Genomic DNA, 14,386 nt, shown 5'->3' on the forward strand with positions numbered 1-14,386 from the left:
ATTTTTCAAACCTGATCTTACTGCAGGTGAAACAGGGCTTTGCAATATAAAAGCAAAGCAGGACTGGTTTCCAGTCTAGTTATAATTCTCTGCTATGAATACTAAGACATAAGATGGAAGATTTGTCTGTACACTCAAATTCAACCCATGGTGGCAACCTGAAAGCTGCAGTCTCTGCAGGTGTTGGGAGGGAAATTCAATGTGAGCATTTCCACATCTTAGTAAATATAATTCTCAAGTGTTTCCTGATAAAACACAAAGTTTAGTTAGAGACCAAATTATGCTCCCTTCACTTGGAAACACGTACGTCCATTTTAAACATCAGTGTCCTCTTGCTTCTGCTTTCAGATATGGCTATAGTTTACAGAAACACATCTTGTGGAGGGATGCAGTAGCATTACTTGGTGAAGGTTAGGGTTTTGCTCTGTTTTTATATCACTGTGAGCTAGCAGGTGTAAATTTACTTGTTTCCTCGATTACAAGTTAACAGCACATGACAATAGCACTTTCTCACCTAGTGGTAGAAATGAAAACTTGTTTGTTGGGATTGAAAAGACATCATGGTTAGGGCTAAAAAAAATATTCTGTCACCATTGTTTTCACTCCTCACGAGAAGTTGCTGTATGACTGCTGGAGGACACATGCTTTTTGGAAGTAAGTCTAGCTCCTTATTGTAATCTCGGGTGATATTATAGGTGGTGAACAGTCTTACAAAGGGAGACGGCACAAAATTTATTGAGTAGCTTTGGAGAAAGTACAGGAGTGGCCTTTTAAGGGACTGAGAAAACCGCTGACTCGAGTGAGTCTGTCGTGTCCTGGTCATAGCTTCCAGTTTAGGATGAGGATTGGTGTGAATGCTGTGTGGACCTGTGATGACAGACATTTCTTTAGTTTATAGTCCTTTCCTTGTAGCACAGCATGCAGTTTTAATAAGTTTTACTTTGTTGTATTTCTCTTATATAACTTCTTTTCTAAATCAGTTTTATTGTCAAGTCAATATTACCAACACTTTTATAAGTTGTCATCATGCTGCCACATCAGTTTAAAGAGCTTGTTTTCCACAGCTTATGTTTTTGCATCTTTCACAATGACTTTCTAATTCATACTTTTTTCCTCTTTCATTTCTGATAATCTAAGTGTGTCTAAATGACTACTGATGTGAGCTAAGGGTCAAGATGGATCATCTGTTTGTGCTTCTGTCTGTGTGTATTTGTGTTAGCATTGAGGAAAACAGACATAGCTGGTGTCTGCAAGACATCAAAGCATTCTCACAAGAAACCATTAAGTCCTATCTGAAAATGTTGTTAGGGGGATCAAATACAAATGTGTGTGTGTGTGTGTGTGTATGTATAGAGTGAGTTAAATGAATCGTAGTAAGTCACTGCTTCCCACTCCTTTCCCACATAATTCCCTCTTTTCTTATCAATGGACTGAGAATAGCTTCGACCAAGGGTTGTGTTACATGTTCAAAATCAGTAATTAATGCTCTGGCAGAGTATTTAAGCTTTATATCTGTGGAATCAGAAATATGAGGTTATATTCAGTGTAAAAGGTCTATATGAGAAGGCAGCATTAGGAAGAGGAGAAGTTAACTGGGTGAAGACGGTAAAAACGAAGTTGAACATGAAGAGACAGCTCTCAGTGTGCAGAAACGTTTGGGGAGAAGAATCATAGAATGGGAGCCAGGCGACAGGTGAGCATTGCTTACAGAATATTGTGGAAAGTAATAGGAAATGAATACATTACCATCCAGATACTTCCTGCGTGTTTATCTGTATAATTTAGCTTCCACTTCTTAAGAATCTATTTCTGGTTCAATCATGTACAGATGAATTACCCCAGTAATAAGAGTACTAAAATGAGAATAGAATAAACAGGGCAGGCAATGTCATCTGTTGGGTTTTCATCGAAAAGATGGAAATTTACAGTCTTGAGAAGCACTCTGGAGATTTTTTTTTGGAGATTTCTGAATTGGTGAAATAGCCATGAGAAAATGGGTACACCGTGGTTGCAAAGAAATGCACATGATGCTTAACTGATTATCAGGAGCTCAAAGTGTGCAAAGAAAATATTCCTTACACCATTACACCCCACCACTGCCACAAACCTAAACTGTTGATATGAAGTAAGATTGAAACGATGATGATGTCCCTACTGTCAAGACCAACAGGTTTTTTTTTTCTGTGTTTTGTTTTGGTTTTTTTTTTGTTAAATTTAGGTGAACCTGTGAATTTCAGTCTTAGTTTCTTGATCTTAGCTGACTGGATTGTGCTCTTTTGCTGCTTTAGCCCATCTGCTTTAAGATTTGATGTTTTGTGTTTAGTTCTGCATGTATTAGTTGGAACCAGTAGTATTTTGTTGTTGTTGTTGTTGTTTTTATTATTGCCTTTGGAGCATTTCCAGCCAGTCAGTCCAGACTTGTCTGACCTCTGTTATCAACAACACATTTTCCTCCAGACAACTGTTACTTGCTGAATATTTTCCCCTTTTTTTTTGGCCCATTTTAAGTAAACCCAAGGAGGGAGGGAAAATCCCAGTAGCTCAGCAGTTTCTGAAATTCTCAGACCAGTCCATCTGGCACCAACAACCACCCCTGATGCTCAGTTTGAGCTTAAGCCAGAGTTGTTGATCATGTCTACATGCATAAATACATTAGGTTGTTGTCATTTGATTGTTTGATTAATAATCTGTTTACAGAAGTAGCTAATAAATAGCAGAAAACAGGTAAACAGCTTTTACTAAAAAAAAAAGTAACTTGTAGGTTAATGTGAGCCTGCAGCAGGGAGTACAAGTGAATGTGTGTCCAGGATAATAAGCTTCAGAAACAGATCTCTAAAGTTCATCCTATATGTGTGTGTTAAGATGAATAATATACTGTGTATAAATCATCACATGTAGTGCAGTATTAGCAGGAATAGCCGATAGATGTGCTTGTACCTAGTAGAAACAGAATACATGTGTGCAATCCAAACAGGCAATGCACTCCTGAGCATAGACATTAAAAAAGAAAACGTGAAAATGTCCTTTTCCTTTAAATGTACTTTTATATAAATAAACTGCAGTCACTTGTGGCTTCCAAACACCAAACAATGAACAGCTTTTAGCAGCATTTTTCTCTTTACACAGTAACAGTTATAAAAAAGTTTTGTTGAATCTCATTTTACTTATTAATTTAATTAAATAAAATATTTAAAACAATGAAGGATGGAAATTTAAGGATTCACTGATTAAAATGTAAGAAGTCAGCAGGACTCATTTAAATCTGTTTGATGCTGCCAGACAGAACAATATCTGATTAATTTGAAGGTGGCCAGGCTTTCTGTTAGAGATAGGGTGAGAAGCTCGGTCATCCGGGAGAAGCTCAGACTAGAGCCGCTGCTCACATGCATCTAGAGGAGCTAGTTGAGGTGGCTCGGGCTTCCTCCTGGATGCCTCCCTGGTGAATTGTCCTGGGCACATACCTCCAGCAGGACACGCTGGAGGGATATCTCTCGACTGGCATGGGAATGCCTCGGGTTGGATTGATGGATGAATGGATAGATGGATGAATGAAATAAGAAAAAAGAAAACATAAACCTATATTTCCATTGTGTTTTGCTTGTAGTTTCTCATCCAAAATCACAGTTTTCTGCCCAGTTACATGGGTTTGTTTTAACAGAGATGTGCCACTTCTTTCCTTCTTTTTTCAGTGCCAGACAGGTTCTGTAGAAGCTGCCTGTTTCCTGGTGCAGCATGACGAGAAATAGAGGTAGAGACCCTTAGAGAATCCCTGAGTCCAAGTACTTAGCTGTAAGCTTCTCCGTGTGGTTTATTTGTGTTCAGAGCCAGTAATCCAGATCTTTGAAACAAAAAAAGAAGGAAACTGTGGAAGTCCACAGTATAAAAAAAAAAAAAAGTAACGGCATTAATTAGTTGATGATTTAATACAATGAAAATAATAATTAACATGCCAAGCCTTAATAAAATATATGTTTATGCAGTCAGGCTGAAAATTTTATTTGGCAGCAAATTTCATAAAGTGATTACTGTTTTGAAAATGCGAGTAAAATGATGAAAGGAATGTTTCACAATAAAAAAAAAAAAAGGGTTATAGCAGCAATGTTAAAAAGAGTGAAATTTGCTGTGTATTTTGGCCATAACTATATTATATTCATGTGCAAAACATAATGTTGATACCTGTACCCATTAAGGGAGACCTTTAGAAGAGTGCCACAAAGTGTTAATCACTCCTTCCATTGATAGTTACTGCTGAGAAGTGTGATGTGTGTGTGCATTTTTAATTCTAACATGGCCTTTTGGCATGCTGATGGGCGTTTTGTATGCACTTTTATGTCTCCGGAGTGTGATAACTATCATTTGTGTGAGAGGTGCAGGAAGTGGTGCAGATCGTTCAGTCCTATCTTTACCAAGGCTTGTGAAAAGTCACATTAATAAGTGGTGGGTAGAGCAGGGAAAGGAGACATAGTCCAGGTAATAATAGACTCCTTGTTAGCAGGAGGTGTTACGGATACTGGGTTTGAGCAGTCCTCAAATTGTTGGTTTCAGCTTTAAAATATTTCCAGGCACGTTGACAGAAAGATGTAGGAAAGCTTTCCAAAGCCTTACCTAATTTATGTATCACTTCAGCCAGATCTTATTTGATGACTCAGCTCTGGCTCATCAGCAGCTGAGTGTTTTAATGCATAATTTTCTAAATGTTTCTGGATAAAATGTGGCTGGCTATCAGTTGAAGTCCACTCTGTGATCACTTGATTTAAGTGTATTTACTCAGATAATTACACACATTGAAGTTATCATAAATGAACTTATATCTATTATAAACTTGTGTCCCTGTAGTGTTACACTGATGTGACAAATAAATTGTGAATATGAGAGTAGTTGCAGTGCAAATGCAGTTGTCAACTTGTGGATGGGGTGCCGGCAGCTAATGAAGTGCAGATTAAAAGCAGTGACCCTTCGCTGCCACATGACAGACTTGTCTTGTGTTTGTAGGTTTCAGTCTGAGCTGTCTTTCCCCTGTTCTCTCTTTTGGAACACTTATCTCATTATGTGGCCATCTTACTTTCCAGATAGTTATCACTTTGCCAATATTTACATGTGTGAAACAAAACAGTCAGTTGTCAGCTGAAATAGCCTTAATTTATAATTTTAAAAAAAAAAAAAATTTATATGATTACACAATTAAGGGTTGTTAACACTCCCAACAGCTGCTGTATGCAGTTTCTTTGTCCATTAGAGTCACAGTAAAGACAATTCAGAGCATATAAACATGGTAAAGCATTCGATAATCAATGCGGGAAATGTCTATAAGAATGGTATTTGAGTTTGAATGGCATAGTTAGACTTCAGATTGTCCTCCAGCATGTCTAAAATTGCATTTTTAAACTACTGTGTGATTAAGTAGACTTAAAGTTGAGCCTGCCACTAAGAGGCCACAAAAATTGATTAATAGTCACAATGCCTTTCTTACAGCTGCCTTCAAATTTTCTTGAAGTTTTTCATATGAATAAATGTTTTGATTTATTTTATAATTTATTCTCGATATTTCTAACTGAAATTATTAATGTAATTTTCCTGGTACAACACTGGAACATTGTAAGTTGACTGCTATTTACATACCCCAGACTAGCTAGTTGGCTCAAACCAGCTAGCTAGCTCTTCAGACAAAATGGTTTTCTTCAGTAATTTACAGAACCTTTTCTACTAAAATTACAGAAAAGATCAGTTTCTTAAGCATTTCTACAAGTAAAGTTGAAAATGTAGCACCACCATGACCTGGCAACACACCTTCAGAGATTGGATTGATTTTATGCACAGTTGAAGATTACCTTCCTCAATTCTTCTTACACCATTGTGTGACTTTTTCTGATCAAATTCTAGATATGATAGTTATTTTGAGAGCCTGTAGACTTTTAGTACATCATACACATGTACACTGTTGACATACAGTAATGTGTCTGTGCTGCTGTTTTTACTGATTTGTATATCTTGGAAAATATTATAGAATTTCTACAGCTCTCCATTTCTCCTCTGCTCAGCATTTTTGTGTTTGGTGCCTATCTGTGTTACTGTCTGACTCTATGCAACAGTCTATGTGCATGAGGACACATAAAGCCAAAGTTGGTTTTATGTGTCAAAATTCTGCTTCTGTGCATGTGTTCATGCATACAAATTTGTATCTCATTAGACTGGAACTTATGGTGCCAGGGTCACCTGGAAGTCAACATCCCCTAATTGATCTAACAGTTGTCAAGGAAACAGCCTGGATCAGCCAACATGTCGACTGACCCGCCCTGCTGACCATATCAATCTCAGACAAACGAACATAATTTAGGGAGTGTTATTTCCTCACAGGTACATGAGCCTACTGTGAGAGACTCTAAATGTATGGATTAGCCTATTATTGGTAAAATACAGTATTTTTTTTTTTTTTTTAGCTTTGAGGTAACTTCCTTGTTCTAGAAGTTATTGGAAAAACAATCAGTCATGGCTTCAACAGAATAATGATGATGCAAATGCCCCTTATTTACTACTAAATCTTAAAACCCTGACCACAGTTATTGTGCCTTTACTGTTTTCCTTGCTTTGCAGAGAGCTCCCACGTCAACAGATGACGCATAAGAGTAGCTGTCCTTCCTGAGCTCTATTTCACATGACAATTGAAAGATAGTGTAGAAGCCTCCCATAACCCAAACAAGATACTTAATGAAATATTCATCCCATCCATCTATTTGTATGCCCACTTTATAGTGTGCAGGATTGCAAGGGGGAAAGGAAACTACTCCAGTTCTTATTGTACATGAGGCATGGCACAGAGAATGACAGCCACACATGCTCATACTCCTACATACAGTCTATATAGAACCACCAGTCTGCATGTATGTATTCAGACTGTTGAAATAGGGTGAGGAGGAGCAGCTGGAGAAAACATGCAAACACAACACAGAGACCCAAGTTGAAGTTTGGACATGGTCTTCATTGTGAGACAATACTGCTATTGTAACATCTGGATTTAGTTTCTGCCTTTTGCAGTTGTTATGATCCTGTTGTCTTAACTGGGCGATGTTCCTCACCCCTTACTGGAGCGGGCAGCTACTGAGTGAGAAGCAAATAGGACAAAGATGATGGTCCTTGACTGGAAAAGGGTGAAGTTCTATTTCAGGGTTGGGAATGAGATCTTGCCCTTCTTATGGAGAAGTTCAGACCGTTGTTCATGAACATGGAAAGAATGGAGCAGAATACAGTGATTTGTGCTCTGCATAAGTCTGTCATGGTGAAAAAGGAGTTGAGCCACAGGGCAAAGCTCTTGATTTACTGGTCAATCGATGTTACTTCCCCTACCTGTGGTCACAAGCTGCGGGAGGGAGCAGGATGAATGAGATTGTGACTACAAGCAACTAAAATTAAGTTCCTTTGCAGACTGGCTGTGTTTGCCCTTAGAAATTTGGAAAGAAAGTTGGTCATCTGGTTGATGCTCAGCAGAATCGCTGCTCTTCTTCATCATGATGACTCAGATTAGGTTGGAGATCATGGAAGGATGGCTACTAGATGCCTCCTTGATCAGGTGTTATGGCAGCGTTCCACCAAGAAGTGCTGGTAGGACTATGTCACTCAACTGGCCTAGGAATAAATCTGCACGATATCGGAATAGAAATGGAGGGGTAGGTTGGGGGGTGTGTGTGCCCGGGGAGAGAGGCTGGTCCACTGGGGTGCGGCCTGGCTGCCGCCCGGTGGTGGTTCTCTGTTGATGTGGGCTGAGCCCTCGGCCTTTAGGGGTGGGGGGTTGCTTTTGGGCTCTTGGGGCCCTGGGGCCCGCGCTCTCTCTCCCCTGGGTTACCAGTACCCGGCGGGATTGACCTTTGCCGGTCTGGAGCCACTGGGACTTGTTCCCCATGATTGCGGAGGACTCTGCCAGGGGGCCCCCTCTGATACCTCCTGGGTTGATGCATGGTTGGCTTTGGAATGGGGTGGTTGGGGTCTGCTCTTGGGAGCAGCTTCTGGTTGCCTGGGTCTTAGGGTCCTCCTGGCTTGCCTCTTGCCTTTGTTTGGGCGGGATCTCATTGACACTCTTACTCTTCTCCAAACACGTTCCACTCTGTATGTTCTACATGTGACACAGGCACTGAGTCATCCTGCAGGTTTATTCACTAACAGCAGCTAGTTTTCATTGTATGTTTCTTATTTATATTTAACTTGTTAGTTTCTGGTGCTCCTGACAGTTATTGGCTTTGTCCTCCTGCAGGGGGACCATGAATCTGTGGTTGGCTTCTGTGTATAGATGTGTGTATGTGTGCATATATGCGTATATATGTTTGTGTGTATGTGTGTACATGCATATGTACATGCTTATGTATGTATGTTTCTCTCACTCTCTCTATACGAGGTGTTTTCTGTGTTCTCTTCTTCGCTATAAAATACAATTTCAACATATAACTTAAATAGCACTTTAATTCATGCTAGACTCGTGCCATCTTATTGACAAATAACCTGCAGTCACTGATCTTGCCTCTTTTTGTGAATGTTACAAGTGTGGTTTTTGCCTGCATTTGAGAGTTATTATTTTTCTCTTGCATAGCTTCTTGTGTGCATTGTACGTATTTAGCTGAGTCCTAAATTTATTGCCATTGGTAATAAACAAACATACACGTACGCAGTGACGACAATGCGATATATTGTGCAGCTCGACCTGGGAAAGCCTTGGGATTCCCCATATAAACTGAAAGAAGTGGAAACAAAAGTCTGGGCTTCCCTCCTTTAAGCTGCTATCTACATTGTCTCTGCTCAGTTAAGCAGCAGAAGATAGATGGGTGGTCCCATACACCTTGTTCATGCTACATAAATATCAGTTTTAGGACGTAATCAACGACTAATACATCATCAACACATCTCCATTTAAACTGGTCACCTACTGTATATGTTGTTATTGTTTCCTTTTCGGCTTGTCCCACCAAAGGGGTCGCCACAGCAAATCCTCAGTATGTTTTACACCGGATGCCCTTCCTGATGCAACACTCTGCATTTATCCAGACTTGGGACCAGCTTTCAGAGAACAATCATGTCGCATCAGGTCATAAGACAAGCGGCGCTCCCACCTTCAATCAGTATCTTTGCTCTTATGTTTTTCAGTACTTTTAAAAATTGAAATTGACTGGGAATTGTTCATGAGATGCAATTGTTAAAATGTTCCATCAAGTCATATATCACAGTCCTGTCACAGCCTGTAACTACAGCCTGCAAAGCCACACGTGCCAACAATATGTCAGCATCTTAATGTAACAAGCAGCTTCCAGGGAAGCTGCTTCATGAGTACACTGAAAATGCTGGCAAATGCTGGCTGTCCCTGATTACACTTGGTGAAAAGGCTGATAACCAAACATGACATATTTAGATTTTTCTGATATATATGTAAAATTCCAGTTTCTGGTTAACTAACTACCTAAAGTGCAATTCCATCACGTTTCTTTTCTTTTTTTTTTTTCCATCACGTTTCTAAAGTAAAAACAAGTTTCCAGTGTTGCACTGCATACAGACCAAAAAATCTGATTTTGTTTCAAACTTATCCTTCTTTTCATAGAAAATATTCCTTTTCACGCAACTTATGCAGTCTTGTTTTCAATGAATGCATTCTTTCCTCTTTTTTAAGCATTTCCCTTTTTATCCTTTTCCCTCTGTGCTTCTTCTCACCTCTGTGCTCAGTTTTGTCTCTTTCCTTCTGCCTCTCTAACTCTACACGGAAAATTCCTCAGCTCTCACTCTTTTTATATTCCTTATCTCTGTACCTCTCTGAGTGTATGTTTTGTGTGTGTGCATGTGTGTTTCTCCCCAGCATGTCCATCAGCCATCTCATTATGTCTGTCTGTTTTTACATCCCTTTGCCTCATTAAGCACCACACACAGCCACTGAGGACAGCAGGCCTCAACGTCAGTGCCAGTTTACCTCTCTCTCTCTCGCTCGCTTTCTTTGGCTTTTTGTGTGAGTGTGTGTGTGTGTGTGAGTGCCAACAGAGTGCTCTCTGCATCTCCCTTGTCACACATTACCTTGTTTCCTTGCATTAGGCACTTTCCATCCTTTGCATCCTCCTCATCTCCTGTTCGTCTGTGCTCATGGGAAACAGAGTTCCTTGCTCTTGTCTGAATTTCTTTTTTTAGCTCCTTCTCATCTCTGATATATTGCTTATGGCAAACTTTGGTCCAGTGGTTGTTTCCCTTCTACTAAAAAATGCATCCTTAACAACAAATAATTACCAACTTGTTTAACTGTGATTATCAACTAAATTATAAATGTTTTACAACTTTGTTATGGACGCTATATAAGCAAGGAGGAGAAAATTATTTTGACGTTTTATGAATCATAACTCATGCCACCTGATGTTTTACAGCTATTTTCTTAGCTTATTAATAACATGAGCCAAGTTCAGCAAAGGAACAGAGAGGTATTGGTTGACTACTTTCACATCCAGTTTTCTGCAGAGCAAGGCAAGGGCAGAGGACAATCCTATCATGTCTTCACTTTTCTCTCTGTTGTAGGAAATGTAATTTTTATTGATCTATTCATTAGAAACCAACAAGTCCACAAGAACCCTTACAGAATAACCCACACAATTACCAGCACAGATATTTAAACTTCTTTAAAATGACACTAAGAGCCTAGCACTGAATTCTACTCTTATAACTTAATGAACACCTTAAAGCAAAACTCACATTTTCAAAACAGTTCTGACCGAAACACAGACAAGATGCACAAACTGATACGCAATACTCCCAAAGTATGAAAAAATAAACAAAAAAGCAAAGATGAGCATTCATCCACATATTTCTACTGCTTTTCCAGGACCATGTTGTTAATAAACCTGTCAAACATGCACCAGTCTGATTAGAAATTCTTGTGCTGCCCTTTTACATCTAGCTTTGGTAACTTTAATCTTCATTTCCTTGTTGGAATTCTCTCATTTTACAGCTACTCACTAATATTAGTGGGATTTGATATAAACTTCAATTATAAAATACATAAAGACTTTTATATATTTAGTTGGTATCCAAGATGAGATGACTGTTTCCACACCAGCTCAATTCTAAGGCACTTTTCACATATTGGTGCTCTGTGAGGACCATGCATCTCATGTGTTCTTTAGGATGGGGAAGGGGCTTACGCTGCAGCAGGGCTTTCACGTTACTAATTCAAAAGTCAGTAGGCTTGTTAGTAGTCACTCAGAACCTGCGACCTCACTAACCTGTCACAAAACTGACTTTGCTAACAACTATCCCTTCATAACTGAGTAGGAATTCCTGTACAAACAAGATAAAACCCAATTAGAGTGAGGGACTGGGGTGGGAAAGGCATTTTGTCTGCATTAAACTTGTTAGTATAACAAGAGTGGATCAAATTACCTCGGTTTTTGATCCAAGTGAGCAAACAAAACTGGGCTCTTAATCTTTTTTTTTTTTTTTTTTTACTTAAAACTGAATTTCCTCAAGGTGTTTCTCTTTGTGTCACCAGGTGAATGAAATCTATCATGATGAGTCCTTAGGAGCAAAAATCAATGTGGTTCTGGTTCGGATCATCATGCTGGGTTATGGCAAGGTAAGACCTGATAAGACACTGGTTTTACAGAGAAGTTGACTTCGACACAGATCCAAAATATTGACAATTTGTCGCTCTGTCAGCACTATCTCTGATACCAGGGTCTTGCAACAATCACTTTAACTACCTGCAGCCATCAGATACGCACGGATTCACAAACAATCACACAGACACACATGCACACTCATCAGCACACGCTGATGCACAGAACCTGTTATTCCAGTGGACTAAGCAAAAGAGGAACTAAAAGCATGCAGCATCCCAAGGGAGTACTTCCAAGTCGCACGCCTTCACAGTTCAGCACCAAAGCACACAAACTCTGCCCGTTATGCAATCAGCATTCATCCCAGTAGGTTGCAGCACAGAATCATGGGAAGTCCAGACAAAGATAAACAATCAATGATAGCCCTCCCTCATTCATAAAGAGTGAGAGAGAGAAACTGGACATCAGGAGTAGCATCTTTTTCTATATAACTGTAACTAGATCTGGACATCTTTGACAGGAAAACCCGATATGGTAGAAAGAGAAGCCCAGCTGGGATTACCCTGGTGGATGACATTAATGATTTTAAGGCTATATTGGTGTTATTTGATGTGCTTATGCTACTGTAGCTATGTGTACAGTCCCAGCAGAACTGTGGAAACATGCACGCTAAACAATGGTCATTCTGGGCCAGTTCTTATGCAGCTTCAGTCAAAGCTCTGGCTGTCCATCATTCCCAATTACCATAGCAACAAAGCTACACCCAGACAGCCTGCGGATTGGCTGTGTGACCCTGAATGCAGGCGCACTCACACACCCACATTTCACTTGTGCAGTCCAACATGACATTTCCACGCAATCCACATTTTGGAAGTTTATGAAAATAGGTTTTAAGATGCACACAAGCAACTGATGATTTGCAGGAAACAAAAGACAGGTCTAGTACAACTTATCTAAAGGGGTTTGCACAGAGTGCAAAATTCATACTCCATTATGTATGCAGAGGAAGGCCAAATGGCTTCCTCATATTAAAAAAATCCACAAATCAGCTTGACACTTGATTTACAAAAAGTGAGCTATATATAAAAAAAAAAATTCAAAGGCAGAAGTAAAGTTGAAAAAGAAATCATTACACATACAAGAATGTAGTGTGGAAGGATAGGTGAAAAAAAAAGCAGTAATCCTAATTAGGAAGGGGATTAAAGGTGAAGATTAATTAAAGGAATTATGGGCATCTGTGGGGGCTGTCCCAGTCTGGTGGGTCGGGATCCGGCGCTGCAGCCTTACAGTTGTGGCGTGGGTCCTGTCTGCCCGGACCCGGGTGGCCCCCATGGTGATGGCCTGGGTGGTCTTGGGTGGGGGTAGCCCTTTGTGTAGAGGCTCCCTGAGAATATTGTTTCCTTATCTGGTGCACATCTGGTACAAATGCACCTGGCCATTCATCTTCTTTTAACTGTTACAGGGGCTAATAGGGCATGGGTGAGGGTTGTTGTGGGTGGGTGAAAGGGGATGTGTATGTGTGTTAGTGTTTTGTCTATTTTGATGTCAATTGTTTTATAATGTAAAGCACTTTGTATTGTTTTTAAGCACGGAAAGGGCTATACAAATAAAGTTTGATTTGAGTTGATTTGATCTGAAGGACCTGTGAGTAATTTCTCATTAATAGTCAGCCTGTTGTAAAGTGTAATGTTTTTAATGGAAATAATCCATCTCTTACTGGGGGTTTTTTTTGCCTCTGTAAGTCCATGTGTGTTTTGTTTGTGATCATGTGTAATACGAGTTTTCAGAATATGGTTATATTTAAAAAAAATTGAAAAAAAAACACTGAGACACTGACGCTACACGGCTGACTGAAATATTGTATGAAAATTAAAATAACAATCTGCTTTTTTTTTTTTTTTTTTTGCGTACTCTTAATAACTCTCTTCTCCCTTTACCCTTGTTCCAGTCCATGAGTCTGATTGAACTGGGAAACCCGTCCCAGAGTCTGGAGAATGTGTGCCGTTGGGCCTTTCTGCAGCAGAAGCAAGACACGGGGGATGCTGAATATCATGATCATGCCATTTTCCTCACACGACAGGAATTCGGGCCCACGGGCATGCAGGGTACAAGAAGACATGTTCAGTATCTAATTTGTTTAACATATACTGGAGCATATATATTGAAATACCATGCTTACACTTGGAATTATCATAGCTACGCAAAGGGAAGTCACCTCCTTCTTCCTGTGCTTCATATAGCTGCATAGTGTACTGTGGCTTTGGCGATTGGTGGTTGGCGGTTTTCTGTGCAGCAGAGTACAGGCTAACAGTCAGACCCAGGAGAGAGGCCTCTGAAGGCAGTGGCCCAGCTATCCAGAAGCCCTTCAGCTGCCCTTGGGCCTAGCCTTTAGCTGCAAAAAATCAATTTACAGTGAAGGCACAGCCACAGCTTCACAATTAAAAGCAGTAGAGGAAAGACAAGCAGGCAGGGAGCACGTGATTGGCATGTGTAGAGGTGGAAGCCAATGGTTTAGGGTTAGGACTCATACAGGCACATCTGTGTGTTCATTGTGAAAGTTTATATTGGGCTAACATCTCCATTCAGTTCAATTCAGCTTTATTTGTATAGCACCACTTCACATCAATGTCATCTCAGGGCACTTTTCAGACACATCAATTCATAGCCAATTCATAATAAATGGCCAAGTTAAGGAAAATTGAATCTTCACTTTGGTCCAATCCATCCTGAGCGTGCACAAGGCAACAGTGAAAAGGGAAAAAAACTCCCTTTTACAAGAAGGAAAAGCCTCCACCAGAACCCGGCTCAGGGAGAACAGTCAT

General features: G+C 39.9%; 1 protein-coding gene across 1 annotated transcript in view; it reads left to right on the forward strand.

Annotated features, from left to right (window-relative positions):
- Positions 1–14,386, forward strand: part of LOC306763370 (A disintegrin and metalloproteinase with thrombospondin motifs 2-like) — a gene marked incomplete at both ends in the record, with an annotated part of 142,533 nt that overhangs the window by 102,708 nt on the left and 25,439 nt on the right. Inside the window, 2 exons of the mRNA XM_079250156.1 lie at positions 11,498–11,581; positions 13,513–13,669. Coding sequence (XP_079106282.1) covers positions 11,498–11,581; positions 13,513–13,669 — 241 coding nt within the window. The remainder of the gene's footprint in view (positions 1–11,497; positions 11,582–13,512; positions 13,670–14,386) is intronic.

Source organism: Telmatherina bonti (genome assembly GCF_933228915.1).
Source record: "Telmatherina bonti genome assembly, chromosome: 12".
NCBI classification, from domain to species: Eukaryota; Metazoa; Chordata; class Actinopteri; order Atheriniformes; family Telmatherinidae; genus Telmatherina; species Telmatherina bonti.